General features: G+C 44.1%; 1 protein-coding gene across 2 annotated transcripts in view; it reads left to right on the top strand.

Annotated features, from left to right (window-relative positions):
* The first annotated feature begins 15956 nt into the window (after positions 1-15956).
* Positions 15957-18125, top strand: part of LOC147668326 (ras-related protein Rap-1A) — a 91549-nt gene continuing 89380 nt past the window's right edge. For both annotated transcript variants that reach the window (XM_086948597.1, XM_086948598.1), the window contains exon 1: positions 15957-16010. In XM_086948597.1, the coding sequence (XP_086804723.1) occupies positions 15981-16010 (30 nt within the window). In that variant the 5' untranslated portion in view covers positions 15957-15980. The remainder of the gene's footprint in view (positions 16011-18125) is intronic.

Below are 18125 nucleotides of genomic sequence, written 5' to 3' on the forward strand. Positions count from 1 at the left end.
CACACCCATACCCCCTAACAACCCCTCACTCACCCTCACCAGCATAACAAAATAAAGCATAGGATAGCAAAACTAAACACAGCATAGCATAACAAAACAAAGCATAGCATAACAAATTAAAGCATAGGATAGCAAAACATAGCATAGCATACAGCATCACTCAGCACCACCACAGCATCACTCGTTCGCCACCACAACATCACTCAGCCCTACCACAGCATCAATCTGTGCAACCATTCAACAACTGGTTCAAATATGTTCTCTGTGTTTCAAGCTTTATTACAAAATGTAACAAAAATGTTAATATTTCACTTCTCTTCTTGAATTTTCGTCACAATAAAATACACTGAACATAATCTTCACAAAAGTTATTTACAAAAGTTTAAGCTATTGCTATTATAAATGACAATAATTTTTATTTAAGTATTAATTATTTGAAAAAATTAAAAGCCATTGTTATTTGTAATATCAATACATGTACGTCACGTAAATACAACTCATATTGCATTACAAATGCTATAGGTGTCACATTTGCGAAAGTTATAACTATTGGCATTGTAAATGACAAAGCTATTAATTTCGCTATTTTCAAAACCAAACACATAAATACAAAATTTGTCATTTTCAATACCAATAGCTCAAACTTTCCTAATGCGAGACCTATTGCATTGCAGATGCTTGTTTGAGAATGTGCTTTAGTTCTTGTCGCATACTAGCGCTTTACTATTTTAAGCCATGCTCTGCTGCTGAAAGAATGGCTAATCATTGCCAAAGCTAGTAGCTCTCGTAGACGAGACCCATTGGCTTTGCTAATGTTTGTCTGCCTCGTTTTTTTTAATGATCTCCTTTCTTAATGTTTTGTTTTGCATGCAGGAAGTGCTTGCAGATTGATGTATGGTAAGATAGTTCTTAACCTATCATTTCGCAGTAGATGTAAGACCTAAGATAAAACAATGTTATCTTTTAAACTGCGTCATTACACACCCACAAGTGTATTACTATGCTCTTAGAGGAGCTGATTTACTAAACCTATGCCGCTGGTGGGTGCCTACTCAGCAAAATAAAAGCTATCTGCGACCAGCATTTTGTGAAAGATCTGCATATCTTTGTGGGTGAAGATTGCATTTGTGACATAAAGAATCTGCCAGATCAGCCCATTATTGTGGTGTACTACTCTGGGGTCTGAATAGGAGTGCTGCGTCTGTCAGCAGCAGAGGGAGAAGTAGGTAAGGAGTGTACTAAAAATTTGCAACATTTTCCCCTCCTTAACTGTGCTTTGTAGTATATGCATAGTCTAAAGAAGAGATAAAATGTATTGTTAGCATGGTACAGAACGCAAACCACACATTCTTTAATGGTGTATGTAAAGGGCGTTCTTTAATGCCACTGACTTTTTCCTCTGACTAGAAAAGGGAGAGTAGCGTGAAAATGTCCATTTTAGTTAAAACCTGTTCACCTTGTAAGTCGACTGAAGTAATGGAATACCAGAAAGTCCACCCGAGGGATTTGTTCATTTAAAAACAGTCAAGAATGATTTCGCAATATTGGCATACTCCTTCACTTATTGGGATTTTGGATTCTTATTTAAATTGACTCCAATACATTTGATTGCAGTATAAATAATGTTTTATTCTGTTCACGAATAGGATTCTGATTGAACATGAGGATATTGATTTCCAAGTCTTAAATGTAAACAAATCATTTAGTTGCTCATAACATACCATAAGCTCTTAAAGCAAATAATTTAGTTAGTAGAAAACATACATGAATTTTGAATGTTTATTTTTAATTAGTCATTAAAAGAGTGACTTTTTAAAAAGAGATGTGGACTTCAATAGTGCAGGAAGCCAGTACTGAGTCCAGCTTTATGCAGCTATGATACGTACATGATGAGCTTTTTTCCCCCAAGCTTCGTTGTTGAGTTAGAAATATTATTACTCCAGTATTGGAACTTTCATAGATTCCCATTGCTTGTATCATTCCCCGTCGTCGGAATGGGAGCCTCGGTAATATATATATATATATATACCTAGGTAAATACACCCTAATAGGTGTAAAAAAGTAAAAAATTAGTCCTAGGCCTCATTATCTTTTGTAGCCTATTGGTGTCATTATGTAAAAAGACCCAAAGTCACCTTAGCAACCAATCAGATCAGCCTCACCCTGTAGAACCTTCCTGAGAAAGCTCAGAGCCTCAGATTTTCTACCGCATCGTTGGTGACAGGGAGTCTCCTTAGAGCTCTGCTCTAACTTCAACTTGAGGTACTGTTTAAACAGTTTTTCTGAAAGGATTTCTTTCAGCTTTGTCATGGCTGATAAGGAAAAGAAGAGCCTTTTCAGGTCTTGTGCCACTTGTGGCAAAAAATGACTTTATGCTAAAGATCAACATAATGACTGTATATACTGTCTATACCCAGACCATAAGGTGGAGGGGTGTAGTATATGCAGGAGAATGTCAGTGAAAACCCTCCGTGATCGTGAAGGACGGCTGCTTCTGTGGCTTAGGAAGTTGGAAAGGAGGGATGAAGTGGTTTCTGGTGATGAGGAAGATGCCAGATCATCATCTTCAAAGACTTCGTTGAAGAGGGGTGGATCGTCTGTGGAGATTTCAACTGAACCCCCCTCAAAGGCTATGCGTGGGACCTCTGATAGGTCTGGCAAGCCAGGGCCTATCGAATCTCCTCACGTGAGTGTAAAGGAGAGGGAAAGGCATGTACTGCAGGTGCAAAAGGCTAAACTGGATGAGAGCTCGGCTGGGCCTTCCCACCAGGTTAAAGTAGCCAAGTCCGTCAAAAAACCGACTGTAGAGGCCTCTACAGGGGTCAAGAAGGACTCTAAAGCATCTGAGGTGATTTTTTCTCCTCAGTCGTCGACGAGCCATCCAGCGACGACGAGGACGACGACGAGAGCGTCGACGAAGACCTCGATGTCGATTCCGTCGACGAAGACTGGATCGACGACCGCGTCGACGACGATAACCACGTCGACGGTTACCACCGCGTCGACGAAGACCATCCCGTCGACTATGACTATTCCGTCGACGGTGGCAATCTCGACGGCGACGATCCAGTCGACGACGACGAGCCCGTCGACGATGACAGTTCCATCGACGATCCCGTCGACGATGGTGAGCCCGTCGACTATGACAGTTCCGTCGACGATACCGTCGACGGTGAAGGGACTCTCGTCGACGACGATTCAGAATAAGGAAACGGTGGATTTGTTTTCAACGCCGTCGACGACAGGTGCTACAGAAAACATCAGAAGGAGGAGGATATCTCCAGATATGACTTCTCCAAGGAAAGTGCCTTCATTACCTCCAGCCCTTTTGTTGGATGAAGAGGACTACTCAGAGGAGGAGAATGAGATGTATGGGGATGCATACAGTCCATCTCAATTGAATCTAAAGTACCATGATTCGGACTTAGATGAGGAGTATTATTATCAAAAGGAACAGCGACCACAAAGGCAAGTCGCATACCAGGAAACCCAGCCACAGCAGGGCATGGTAACGATGCCTATGAGTCTTTTGACAGACTTAAGGGCAATGCTGGAGGAATATAGGAGCAGACAAGGGTCGCAACCAGTGGAAGGTCAAGCGCAGGTTCAACCGCAGGTGATGGCAGCACAGTCAGTACGGCCTGCACAGGAGGAACATGAGAGGGAATATCCTCGGCAAGTCCAAGTGGATACCTCGGATGAGGATGAAACGGGGCAGAACCAGGATAGTGAATGGAACCAGTATATAGCTCCGGATCCGGCTTCACCAGTGCCAGACCCGGTCGACTCGCCTCCGGCGGATGTAGGAGGTTTCTTCAGTTTGATGGAAAGAGCCACAGCGCGCTTTAAGTTAGCAATGCCTCCAACATCTACGGATTGTTTCTTGTACGATTTTAAAGAGGCATACCGTAAGGCGGTGCGCTCGATTCCCATTGTAGAGCACATATGGGAGGAAGGAAAGAAGGTGATGCAGACCCCAGCGACGGTCATTCCAACTCTTCCGCGCTTGGAGAAAAAATATAAAGATCCTGATGAGTCCCGCCTGCTTGATTGGACAACCTAGACCAGACTCGGTCATATCGCAGGCGGCGCAGAAGAAGTCGCGGAATCCTTCGGCCACCCTCACAACTCCACCAGACAAGGAGGGTAGGAGGTTGGACAACGCGGGGAAGCGTTTTTCGTCGATGGCTAGCTTGCTGGTCAGAGCGGCGAATGCCTTGGCGATCCTAGCAAGATACGACCGCCAGATGTGGAGTGATGTGGCAAACTATGTGGATCTGCTAGCGGATGACCAGAAAGCGGAAGCACAAACTTCTGGAAGAAGGGCAACGTTCCTCTTCGGAGATGATTGACTGCGCGATGGACATCGCCACCATCTCTTTCCGTGCTCTGGGCAGTGCAGCGGTTCTTCGGCGACAAGGGTGGCTGCGAGCGACATACTTCCGGCCAGAGGTCCAGAATAGGATTTTGGACTTGCCCTTTGATGGGGAAATGTTATTTGGGAAACATGTCGATGAGACCCTACAGGGTATAAAGAAAGACACAGAGACCGCAAGGGCTCTGGGAAACCTACAATATAGGAAGACACCGTTCCGTGGAGCACGAGGAAGAGGCTTCACTTCACCAAGAGGAGGTTATCAGTAGCAGCGATATTCACAGCAGTCGCAGTCGTACAGACCTCAGTATGGCAATCAGTACTATCAGCGGCAGTCGCAATCCCAGTCTTTCTCTAGCCAGAACGCTCGTGGACGACAGGGGCGTCAGGGCAAGGACGCTGGCAAGCGTCAATAGCGGCCTCCTGACTCTGCCAACTGTTCCTCCGTTTCTGGGATCTCCAGTGGGCGGCAGGATATCACAACATCTGAGCAGCTGGGAAGATATTACATCGGATCAGTGGGTATTGAACATCATCCGAAATGGGCATACTCTAGAATTCCAGGAATTTCCACCTACAAGAGCTCCCCACGCCACTACTTCGAAACATCTAAACCTTCTACAAGAGGAAGCTCAACAAATGCTTCAGAAAGGGGCGATCCAACGTGTTCCCCTATCACAAAGGGGAGAAGGTTTCTATTCAAGATTTTTTCTGATCCGCAAAACAAAGCAAAAGTGGCGTCCTATCCTGGACTTGAGGGAGCTCAACACCTATCTCATGAAACTGCCGTTTCGGATGATTTCACTCCAGGACATATTGCGCCTCTTGAACCCAGGCGACTACATGGCAACATTAGACCTGGAAGATGCCTATTTTCATATCCCGATCCATCCAGCTCACAGGCGTTTCCTTCGCTTTACAGTAGGCAAGAGTCACTTCCAGTTCATGGTGCTCCCATTTGGATTAAAGTCCGCTCCTCGGATATTCACAAAGGTGCTGGCCCCGGTAGCAGCATTTCTGAGGAGACAGTCGCTGGAAGTATTCCCATACTTAGACGACTGGCTGCTGAAGGCTCCAAGCTTACAAGAGGCATCAAAAGCAGTGAACACATGCCTGAACCTCTTTATTCATCTGGGTTTACAACTCAACATGGAAAAATCAGTTCTTCAGCCGGCAGGTACGGTGAAGTTCTTGGGAGCGATACTCGATACTCAGGTGTGCAAAGCCTTCCCATCGGAAGAGAGACAGATGAAACTCATATCGTCAGCCACTCGTTTGCAAAGGAGAAGTTGGATAACAGTCAGGATGTACAAATCTCTTCTAGGGTCGATTTCATCCTGTATTCAATTGATTCCGCACTGCAGGCTGCGAATGCGCCCCTTGCAGGAGGAACTGGACCTTCAGTGGAGACAAGTGGAAGGTTCGTTCGACGACAGGGTGACGGTTACCCAGCGGATGAAACGGTCGGTTTCATGGTGGATGAAAAGATCTCACCTCACTGTGGTCAGTGGTCACTGGACTCTGGAAGAACGTCGCTTACATATCAACGTTCTGGAGCTAAGAGCTATTCGATTGGCAATGTTGGCTTTCCTCCCAAGGATTACAGATTCGGCAATCCTGGTGCGGACGGACAACACCACCGCAATGCATTACGTCAACAAGCAGGGAGGCACAAGATCGCCACTGCTTTCACAGGAAGCCCAAATACTGTGGGAATGGGCGATATCGCAGAACATCACACTCGTGGCAGAACACCTTCCAGGAGTATGCAACACGAAGGCGGATACACTAAGCCGCCTGAGAGCAGTCTCGCACGAGTGGGAATTGGAGAGCACAGTGGTCAAGGACATCTTCTTCCGTTGGGGGACCCCAGTGATCGACCTGTTTGCAACACCAGGAAACAAGAAATGCCGGTGTTACGCAAGCAGGGAACACCATCGAGGGTCACTGGAGAAATGCCCTTTCGATGTCCTGGTCAGGCGCGTTTGTTTACGCCTTTCCGCCATTTCCCCTGATTCCTCGAGTCCTCAAACTCAAGATGGACAGGTGCAGGATGATACTAATAGCGCCTGCCTGGGCTCGCCAGTTTTGGTACACGGAGTTGCTTCTTCTATCAGAGACACAGCCCATTCATCTGCAACCCAAACAGACACTTCTATCAATGTACAACGGCCAGGTTCTTCACCTGAACCCGAGCTCGCTTCAATTGACGGCTTGGCTCCTGAATACAGAGAGTTTAAGGATTTAAACATCTCAGAAGAATGCAGGACCATCTTGGCACAGGCACGAGCCCCTAGCACTAATAAGACATATAGAGCGAAATGGAAGAGGTTCCATTTGTGGTGTCAGAGGGAAAAGGTACATCCTTTCTCGTCGGCTCCGCATCAACTCTTACCATACATTCTATCGTTGGCACAAGCAGGTCTGGCTCATGCTTCTATCAAGGTCCACTTGGCAGCTATTTCCAGGTATAGAAGAACAAGATCGGGCCCCTCTCTATTGTCAGCAAGAGTGATAAAACAATTCCTGAAAGGACTGTTTAGAGTTTTTCCGCCAGTTAGGCCCCCCACCTCCGGTGTGGCACTTAAATGTGGTCCTGGCTCAGCTGATGAGACCGCCATTTGAGCCAGTACATAAGGCGGACCTAAAGTTCCTATCATGGAAAGTGGCGCTTCTTTTGGCACTAACCTCTGCAAGGAGAGTAGGAGAGCTTCAGGCTTTAACTATCAAAGAACCCTTCTTGCAGTTCAAGAATGATACATTGATCCTACGGATGAACCCCAAGTTCATTCCGAAGGTACCGACAGACTTTCATCTTAACGAACCAGTGGTTTTGAAATCTTTTTTTCCTTGACCTTCAACCCAGGCTGAGAGGACACTTCATTCTCTGGACGTTCAGAGATGTTTGAAATTCTATCTACAACGCACAGCTGGATTTCGAAAAACACCCCAGCTGTTTGTGGCTTTCGGATCCCCAAGGAAAGGATTTCCATTGTCAAAACGGGATTTCTAGATGGATAACAAGTGCGATCCGGTTCTGCCACCAGGCGGCAGGCAAGCCTTTGCAAGGACAGGTGAAGGCACATTCCACAAGTTCAATCTCAGCATCAACAGCGCTGTTTGCTGGAGTATCCATAAAGGATATTTGCAGAGCAGCCACCTGGAGCAGTACGCACTCATTCACGAGACACTACTGCCTGGAGGCGGCTGCAAAGGAGGATTCGGCTGTAGGACAGGCAGTCCTGAGAAATCTCTTCCAATAAGAGGTGAGCTTTCCTCTCTTCCCTCCTCCTGTTTTTTCAAACATTTCGTTTCTTATGCTTTTGTTACTGTTTTATGGTTGTTATAATCTGTGATATCATTAGTTGTAATGATACTGTAACTGGGCACGAAATGTTTGAGGTATGCTAACTGCTATCTACTCTGATACAAGCAATGGGAATCTATGAAAGTTCCAATACTGGAGTAAGAAACAAGTTACTTACCTGTAACTTTAGTTCTCCAGTATTGGTAACTTTCATAGATTCCCATGCGCCCACCCGCCTCCCCTGGGAAAGCTCACTTTAGGGCTAGGTGATTATGTGGCAAGACAACGGCTACGAAAATCTGAGGCTCTGAGCTTTCTCAGGAAGTTTTTACAGGGTGAGGCTGATCTGATTGGTTGCTAAGGTGACTTTGGGTCTTTTTACATAATGACACCAATAGGCTACAAAAGATAATGAGGCCTAGGCCTAATTTTTTACTTTTTTACACCTATTCGGGTGTATTTACCTAGGTATATATATATATATATATTATTACCGAGGCTCCCATTCCGACGACGAGGAATGATACAAGCAATGGGAATCTATGAAAGTTACCAATACTGGAGAACTAAAGTTACAGGTAAGTAACTTGTTTCTTCGTCAAACATTTTGTGGCCAAAATAACTACTCTGAAAGTATCATGAAGGGGTGTTTAGGTAAGTTTATATTTACTGTACTTACTCTGCATATATGTACCTTGATGAGATCTGTATCTTCAAGGTATGTTTATATGGTGTTAAGAAAATACAATTTACAGTAACAATATAATTTGGTAGTCGATATGATTTTTATGCACCAATAATTTGGTGCTCAACATTTTCACATACAGCCACCTGGGCTTTTACCAAAAACTGTAATTATTTGATTGTGGATATTAAAGTAGTTTTGATTTTAAGGGCTAGAAATTGGTAGTTTCTGCATATTTGTTTGACAAATGTACATTACTAGGTCATTAATGACAACAAGTTGAATAGTCAGTCATAGCAATATATTTAATATTTTCGTTTTATTTTGTGGTGAGTCAGCACTCTATACTGCATTGAGTACAATCTCTGTATCAAGTATTACATGATATTTTGTGCTAATATTGGACAGCTATAAAAGGAACTGTGAACAGACTTATTTTTTTCAGGATGACTTTTTAAAAAATGTTTCCTGGAGTCGGATGCATTTTTTATGCTATTGCCGGACTGTTAGTCGGATGGTCATAATGGTAATCTTCAATTACATTAAAAAGAAAACAATTGCTCTGGGGACCATTTAAAAGAGCGGATGCAACTTGAGTTTCATGCAAGAAAGTGCCCGTTGCTCATCGGTTCGATCCCAGTGAACACGTCATCAGTTTGTTCCGTGAATTTTCCATTCTTCATCCCTGTCCCTTTAGCAGCGTGTATTTTCCCATGTCCTGACTCTCTGATAAAGTGTGTATGCTTTGTGCAATCATGAAGTCTAAAACAGGCATAGTAGGCTGAAGTGTTGGTGCCACTTTGTTTTAAGGATTGGAAATAGATCTGATTGATGGTTCCCATTGCTTGTGTTCCTGTTCTGCAGATGATAATCTTATAGGGTTGCTGGAGGCTCCTTCCGCTAGCTTTCCTTCAGTGATGCAGAAACATAACCTAAGGATTTCATTGTAGTGGGGCAGATGGTTTATCTCCCAGGTTCTGTATGAAATAATCCGATATCTTCTGAACTTTGTATGGGCGTTGAAGGGGACGGTACTGGAGTGCGTCCCTGAGTATTTGTGTAAATCTTCCATAACGGGCCACGGTGGAGGCATCCGTTTGTAAAAGGCCAAATCGCGGATGCCTCTAAGCAGGTGCTTGCTCTTTGCCTCAGAAATAGTTCCCTGAGTAAGGTTCTCCTTTCATAGGCTATGGCGGGACAGCAACATAAAAGGTGCAGCCATGATTCATTTTTGTAATTGCATAATCTGCAGGCTCCTCCTTTTTTCTGTTTTGCCCAGGCTCAATTAAAATCCCTTATTGGTAAGGCAAGTAGTCGCATAAATGTGATCTCTCAGATTTAAAATTGAGGAAAGCGGAAAGATAAGGCTGGGTTTAGTTACCGGATATGGAGCGTTTAACAAGGCCAGAAAGGATGTTGGTTTTAATGAAGCATGATTGTGCTGGAATGAGGCGAATTGCACTTTTCAAGTGATGGTCTTTTTACCAGAATGTGTAGGAGATAGTAAGTGCGATTGCTGATTGATTGATCTCTATTGTGCCTAGGGCTCTCTTAAACTAGTTATTCCAATGGGAGCCTGTGTTTTTCAAAAGTGCTTCTGAGGCTACCCTTTCAAAATACAAATTTAATATTTGAGAAAATCAAATCTGCCTCGAGGGATAGGGCTTGTTTTACCAGTCCAAATTCCAGTCTGAGTCTCGCCCTAAGAAGGTTTTTTGGTAATCAGAAGATTGTTCTATAGCCCATGCACTATGCCCATTCCAGAATTTCCAAGCAGGCTCCAGGAAAAGCTTGGTATCCATAGGAAAGTGCTGGAAGAAAGGATGCTTGAATAACTTTCCTTATTCCCTCTGCTAACTGGATTTTTAGATTGTTGTTAATTAAGCTATAAGTGATTGCAGTTGATTTCTTAATTAGATCGTTTTTGTGAGCAGGTGATTGGGCGGATTTGTGAACCAGACCCCCAAGTACTTATATTTGCGGGCCGACGTAATGGACATAGGGCCCATAGTGCATGAGATGTTTTTTGTTGTTATGCAGGCCAAATAGTATTTTCGGCATGTCTGGATTGATGGTGAGGAAATTAGATAGGGTGTATTTATGTAAGCTGGTCAAAGCTTGTTGGAACCCCACTGTGGTATGGTTCATAATGACTACATCGTCCACATATTCGAGGATGTGAAGGGGATGATGGCCTAAACGGGGTAGAACCAGGTAACTGGTGATCAGGGCGTTACCCAAATCGTCTGTGTACAAATTGAAAAGTAGAGGTACCAACACGCAGCCTTTTTTCAGACCCCCAGTGTTGCAAATTTTAACCGATAAAGATGCTCGGCCTGTTTTCACTCATACCCATGTTTGAGTAGAGGGAGTTTATGCCAGTTAAAAGAGGAGATGGAATGTCCCAGCTTGCTAATTTCTTCCGTCTGTCAACTTTATCAAATGCTTCAGTGAAATTGATGAAACGGCAGAAGTGGAGGTTGATTCTGCTGAGTGGCTTGATGCCAGAGAGCCGATATTGCTGTGATATCAGTAGTAGCAGCTCCACCACGAAAGCCTAGTAGCTCATTTTCTTCTACCAGACTTTCCAGATTTTTCAGTAGAGTTTGGGCGTATGCTTTTGCCTCCAGGTGTAACAGGGTTATTAGGCGGCAATTGTTTGGTTTTAGGGGGTCGCCTATCATTGAAAATCTGGCATAATATTGATCCTCGCCAGGCTTCGGGGGTTTGGCCCAATGTTTAGGCAGTGTTGAAAAGTGGTGTTAGAGGACCTGCCTAATTGTCTGAGGCACATTGGAAGATCCCGGCTGGAAGGTCGTTTGGGCCAGGGGCTCCGCCGCCTTTCACAGCCTTCATTAGTTTTACTATTTCAGAAGATGAGGTTAGTTTTTGATATTCTTCTGCTTGCTGTGTACTGAGCCCCACGATGTTTGTATTATTGTTTGCAAGAAACTGGCCCATAACATCCTCCTTACCTTCCGATGCTGGAACTGCGTTTTCCCTTGATGTCTGGTAGGCGATTTTTTTAGATTGTTCATTTGATTCCAGAAACTGGGTAGGGTTCTTTCCTAAGCATCTCAAATATGTTTTTCCACTCCTCCTCCGGTTGTGCTAATTTCAGGGCCCAGATAGCTTTTATGTGCGCTTTCTGTGCGTCTTTTACAGCCTTTAGATTTCTGATCGTTGGATTAAATTTCCACAAGCGGGAAGTTCTTCCACAAAGGATTAATGTTCTGTTTTAGCAGGATTTTTGTGGATGGCTTTGCGATGGCTGTGTGTGCATTGGGGACCCCTGCAACCCTGAATTGGTTCTAATAGATCTCTAGTCATGGGATCCCAGTTTATTGAAAGTAGAACCCCGGGTTGGGTCTTATACCTGGTCCTTCTGTCACCAAGTGATTTGACCACCTGAGGTGAGTGAAAAGGTCGACACTTGATTCTTCTAACTTCTCGGCACCCATAGAGAAGCCTAGCACCTGGCCGTTGTCAACTATCTGGTATTTTAGGTCCAGTCTTATAAGTAGGTGATTGTGTTCGCTCTATTCAGGGTTTATTATATCATAGCTCTGAAGGCGGTTTGCCAGAGGGATAGAAATGAAGATGTAATCGATTGTTGACATGTCTTTTTAATGTGGGACGGATCTTATTCCCAGGGCTCATCTGGGCCTGGTCTGCAGATTTTAATCTGAATTGAGGTCATTGAATTGTTCTCATTCCTTGTTCCTTTCCTCAATTTTGTGGTGTTTGCATTGGGATTTGTTTAAGGCCCCTACCATCAATCACTCAATAATTCCTTTTTGTACTTTATACCTTTTTCTGGGATTGAAGTAGCAGTTAATAAGGAGCAAAGGAGAGACCTCCTGACCACGTCTTAAACCTTGTATGGATATGGCTTCCAGGGCCCTGTGAGTTTGAATGAGTGAGGAAGTCGAAATTATAGCTGGTTGCTTTATGAAAATAGAGTGACCCCTGAGGGCTGTCCAAATGAACTTGTTCGTGTAGCTGATTGAAAAAATTCATAGAACCCGTACAGTACTGTGGGATTCAATGCCTACGTCTCTTGGAGGCATAAGATGTCACTAGTTATAAGGAATTCGTGTCCAGTATTGGAACGTAGTGTTGAAGCCAAACCTGCCACATTCCAGGGGTAATTGAGAACTGATTTTTTTGTTGCCTGTATTTTAGTCTGGAGCCATGAAGATGGTGAGGTAAGGGGTTCCATTCTGCTTGGTGGAGGTATAATGATTGCTACACTTGGGCATTGGCAGCTAGGTATTCCCCTCGTGGTTCTGAGTTAATATTTGACATCTGATGATTCTTTCCTTCGTTCCATAATGAAGCGGTTAGATGCCTTCGTGAAGCTCAATAGCCAGTCGTGAGTTGCACCCCAGGCTCCATTCAGTACGCTTCCTCTAGGGACTGGTATGTTCTCCTGGAGTAGAAAATGTGGGTATTTCGGGGGATGAGTGGGTTGAAGCTCAATGCCCCATTCCTCGAATGTTAGGTTTTCTTTCAGGATGGGTTCTGATTGCTATTAAACCCAACTTAATGATTGTGGATTCAAATGTCCCTTTCCCAGGGATGTGGGCAAATTTAACCTAAATGAGCTCAGCATAGGTGAGGTATTTCAGAGATGGTATATGTTGGAATAATCGTAGTAAGTTCCCTATGTTTAAAATTAATGTTGGGCTATTTGAAACATAGTGGAGAATGAATGCTAAGCACACGTAGAGATTGTCCACCCCTTCCATTCGGCTCAATTTGTAAAGATTTGTGTTGTCTCCCCTTGTTGTTGAGTAGGCGGTCCAATATAAGCTCTTCCTGGCAAGCCCATTCGTTGGATGTTCCTGGCATGCGTAGCCATGTGCACTTGATTATAGTTGTCACTGGGGTGAGTGTATTGCAGTAATTTTCTAATGCTACGATATTTCGCATGGGCCTGCTGCCTTGTTTAAAACCACGATTGAAGATTGGGAAAAATTTGACTTTTTCCTTGTTGTTTTTACTGGCCTGCAGTGGTGAGTGTTAGTTATCGCTGGGTGCCTTTTTTGTAGGCCCTGTATTTTCGAGTTTTCTTGATTTGACCATGCAGTGAGGCCAAGAGCATGGTGAAGCACTGATGCGCTGACACTGCCTCTTGAAGCTCTCCTCTGTTCGGTGAGCAATGGTTGCTGCAGCAGCAAAAAATAAAGAAGCGGAGCTGCAGGGGGTATGATCGAACGGATCAAGTGGATCGAGCAGGGGCTCTTAGGTTGTGGGTCTCATCCACCTGCTGCTGGACTCTCGCTTTAGAGTGCGCTGAGATTACCTCCTGGTTGTCTTGCTGCGATGCTGCTGAGATGAGCTGGCACTAGTTTCCGGGTCTGATGTGGGTCTCGGTGCCCTTGGCCCTTCTGGCTGCAAGGGCCAGAAGGAAGTCCTGCCCTTTGAGGTCACTGCAAGGGAGGCAGTGGGGCAGAGCCAAGGAGCGGAGGTCACAGTGCACTTCTCGAGCCTTCCTAGACCGTAATTTTCCTTGGTGAAACTTTGGTGGGGCCTCAGGGATTCTTGCAGGAGATTAGGGTCCATGTTAGGCCCCTGATGGACCCAAGGTGAGTAGGGTCTGACACGAGGCCGCAGGCTGCGCGCTGCATAACCACACCGCCTTTTAGGGACCGCCATGCCTTCTGAGGGGAGCCACACTCGCAGTGCTGTTTACCCCTGCTCACAGAAGCACACAGATCCTTTGCGAAGACAGGCATTGAGTCCAATGCGCAAGGTCCGATGGGACCGCTGGTGAACCGACCTCTGACAGTCCGAAACGGGGCTCGGAAGCAGGAGCAGCTTCTTCTTGGCAAACTTGGGTGGCTCCGCCTTGCCTTGCTTCGCCTCGCCTCTCTCGTGCAACTCACAGGAGGTAGTGTGCACCAGTGCTTTCAGTATCTTGGTGCTAGTTCAGACATCTTTATTGGGAACTTGCCTGAGGCAGCGCATGCGCTGTCCCTTGCGAAATGTTTGTCAACATGAATGAGCCCGCCTTTTGCTTACCATTTGTTGGCTTCATTGTCACTCTTATGTGCTGGCTCCTGATTGGTTAGCATATGCGAGTTTTACTTTCTCTTTGTTTGGTTCTTCCTTTCGTGGAGCATGTACCAAGGACTGATTGCTTGATATTGGATTAGTGTCCTCCCACTTCTCGAGCTGATATCGAGATTGTTTTATTCTTTTTTCCCCTTCTTGGTTGCCCATCTTTACTGCTTCCTCCTCCTGTGTTGTTGCTTGCATGTTAACTTGCCTCGTGCCGCTCCCACATTGTTGCTTGCCCCATTTATTGCTTGTTTGACTTATGTTTTTTCCCCTCTTCTCGTCTGTACAATGAGAGCTGGTGTTTAGGGCTTTGCTTTTCAAAGAAACCTCCTAAATGTGATAAGGTGTCCGGCATACACAGGAAACTGTTTTGTTCCATGCAATGAGACTGCGCCATCTCACAATCCAACTTATTGCTCAGTTTTTCTTCCTTTGAGCTCTTGGCTTGATTGGTCTGCAGGTGGTAAGGTATGCAATATAGGCTGTCTCTGGGTTGCCACGTGCTTTGGCTTTTGCCTATTTCATTCCAAAAGGTCTTTATTTTGAGTAAAATAAAAAAAAAAATTGCACTATGACTCAGTCAACGCTGGCCAAGTCATAGCACCTATGTTCCAACTTTATTAACTGTGGTGCTCTGCCTTGTTGTTGCTTGCTCCTCCCGCCCATTGTTGCTTGCTTCGTCCCACCCACACCATCCCGCAATCAAAAATATACATTGGCAAAGTCAAATTGCTCTTGCTTAGGCAAGAGCTATTTGACTTCATCAATGTGTTTTAGCCCTGCTGCACAGCTGCAGTGCAGCATGGTTGAAAATGTTTTTTAAAGTGCTATGAAACAGCCCGCATTGGCTGTCCTATCGCTTTCTTGTACTTCAGCTATGTTGATAAAACATTGATATAGCCAATCGATCTCAAGTAGGTGAGAAATGTTGGCTTTGCCAATGCTTGTTCTCCCCTCATGTTTTCCTCCTATGCCGGGGGAAAATGAAACCCTTCCCAAATAGCACTATCTGCTGTGGCTACGTTTACTAATAAAGTTGATGTCCCATTATCCAGCACAGAAATTAAAGGAGCTGTCCGTGATAAGTGCTTAAAGTTAACTGTTCAGAGGGCACAGCTTCTGGACTGTATAATCGTAATAAATCTAAGTTTGGACGTGGGTGTCTTCCGTATACATTCATCCATAATGGGGCAGCTTCTGTTGCTTAGCAGGAAATCATGAGCTTTTTTTCTTTTTTCTTTGCCCTCATTACCTTTTTTGTTGTCATTATTTTTGGTGCTAATTTCGTAAAATTGAGTTGGGCAGCATTGGGTTTCGATCTGGGTAAGGCATGTAAGGTACCAGCTACTATCTAATATCTGTATACTATCTAATACCTTCTTTTCATCACATGTTAAGGAAGAAAAAGCGGTTTATCTTTAGATCTACCGGCACAATGTAATTACTCTTTTGGTTGTGTGCTAAAGTGGAACAATGATGCAAAATTGCAATATATTTAGACTGTGGTTATTTTTTTGCAGCAAGTTGAAGTAGACGGCCAACAATGCATGCTGGAGATTCTGGACACAGCAGGCACAGTAAGTTCTCACTTTTTTTGTTAGATACATGTTCTCATTGTTAACAATATTTAATTGCAGAACCATTGAAAGCTTGTGGTTGGCTAATTGTTTGGCCTACATAATATTTTGACTAAATGAAAGGTTTCCTGTATGTCATATATCGTGCGGCAGCTTCACTGTGCAATCTCCATCCTCCTAGACCAAGGCAGCCTTTGCAGTGAATCCCAAACAGTCACTTTTGCTTTTTGCAGTTTTTTCAATTGTAGCCTCATAGTACTTATTGGAAAGCAGTGAATGACCACGAAGAAAATCAGATTATCTTTTTTGTGGCACTTCAGTTCATGTGCTATTTAGTCAACTTCTGTGTCAGTGCTTGGGTGTATAATTATTGTGGAAAGCACCTACTGCACATATATCCAAAAATGAGGACACTCACTGGTAGGTAAATTGTCCACGTTCGTTTCATACAGGTGTGAAGTACAGCATTCAGTTAACGAATGAAAAATCGTTACAATACCCATGTATATATCTCCAGCCACAAGTATTCAAAAGATGCCCGAAGTGCACTGACTGCACACTAACCCCCTCTGTAATATATGAAATAGACACGACCATAATAGCATTATGCTAGTGTCTACTTTGAATATATGTCTTTACCACGAATTCAAATACTCCGCATGGCATTACCACGCGAATTTTACTTCGCAAGTGGCTGTACCACGCTGCTTTTTAGAACTCAAGTTCTAACATCGCATTTTAAAAACGTTACGTTCACCAGCTCTTACTTCCATCCACCATCGAAATATGCGTCAAACACGTCTACCAAAACTAAAAAAGGACTACAATTATGACGTACACGCCACGTCTTTGGTACGGCTCTTTTCTTTTACTTTTTATTGACACTGTATTGCGTTTTTTTATTGTATGTAGCCTGCTCGTTTTTTTTTTTTTTTTTTATGGGAGGGAGAGCCCCCCAAACCCCCAAAGCCACGCAGAACTTGCAAGCAGGACGACCAAAAGGAATACCACTTTCGTGGTGAAGACGGTCGTGGAAGGCACCCTCGTCGTTTGCGGGGTAAGTGGTACGTTGAAAACGTCATGCGTGGAAAAGACTTCGTTGTAAATGATGTTTCCCGTCTACTTTGAACACCAAAGGAGATAGAAACTCCATACACAAGTCTATCTTTAATTACATCCCTACTGTGCTTCCTGAAGACTCACCTGTGCAAGAGTTCTTGGAGTGACCATCCTCCGGGACATCCAAAAAAACATTGGTGGCATGATTGTCAGCCGGCCCTATTCTACCCCTGAACAATGACACTCTACTGCTATTCTATACCGCACCACCACCCACATGCAGAGCATTCTTGAAGACTTCAATGACCGTACCGGGTCAGACCAGTTAGCAAACCCCCTGCTCACCTACTACCCTTCTTTAGACTCATCATATCACCCACTTGTCTTCCTACTACCCCTTCTCTTTTCTGCAAATAGTCTTTCATCTTAGCTTTACAAGCTTCCATTTTAGTCTGCATATCCTTGAAATTTAGTTCAACAATGTAACCTTGTATTACCTTCTTATTCTTCAACCACCATGGCACTAACTTAGTACCCGGTTTGCGACTTCTCAAGGACTCACTGAGGTAATGGACTTAGGAGAAGTAGTATAAGCTAGTAGCATAGACTGCAAAGCATTCTTCCAACTCCGACCCCTCTTCAGACAGTTGAACAGCCTCTTTAACCACACGGTTACATCTCTCAATCTATCCATTAGCTTCAGGATGGAACACAGCAATCCTTTTGTGAACAACTCTCCACTTATCCAAACAATTTGCAATGTGTTTACTAACGAATTGAGGCCCATTTCACACCTATCCTGTAACGTGTTGTTCAATTTGTTCCTATATGACATCTGTACATTTCTTACCCTGTGACGTGAAGGAACATTTTTTTTCATGCAATCTAATACGATGTTTAATGCCCTGGTATACCCCCAGTTTATTTGTAAAACGTTCTGGAAATGTGTGTTTCAAGTTTTTCACAGAATCATCCCCCAATCGGAATCATCCCCCAAATGTATATCACTGCTGATACTATTAGATACTTCAATGAAATAAACAGGAGGTTCAGCCT

Source organism: Lissotriton vulgaris, unplaced genomic scaffold, assembly GCF_964263255.1.
Source record: "Lissotriton vulgaris unplaced genomic scaffold, aLisVul1.2 SCAFFOLD_2795, whole genome shotgun sequence".
Classification (NCBI taxonomy): Eukaryota; Metazoa; Chordata; class Amphibia; order Caudata; family Salamandridae; genus Lissotriton; species Lissotriton vulgaris.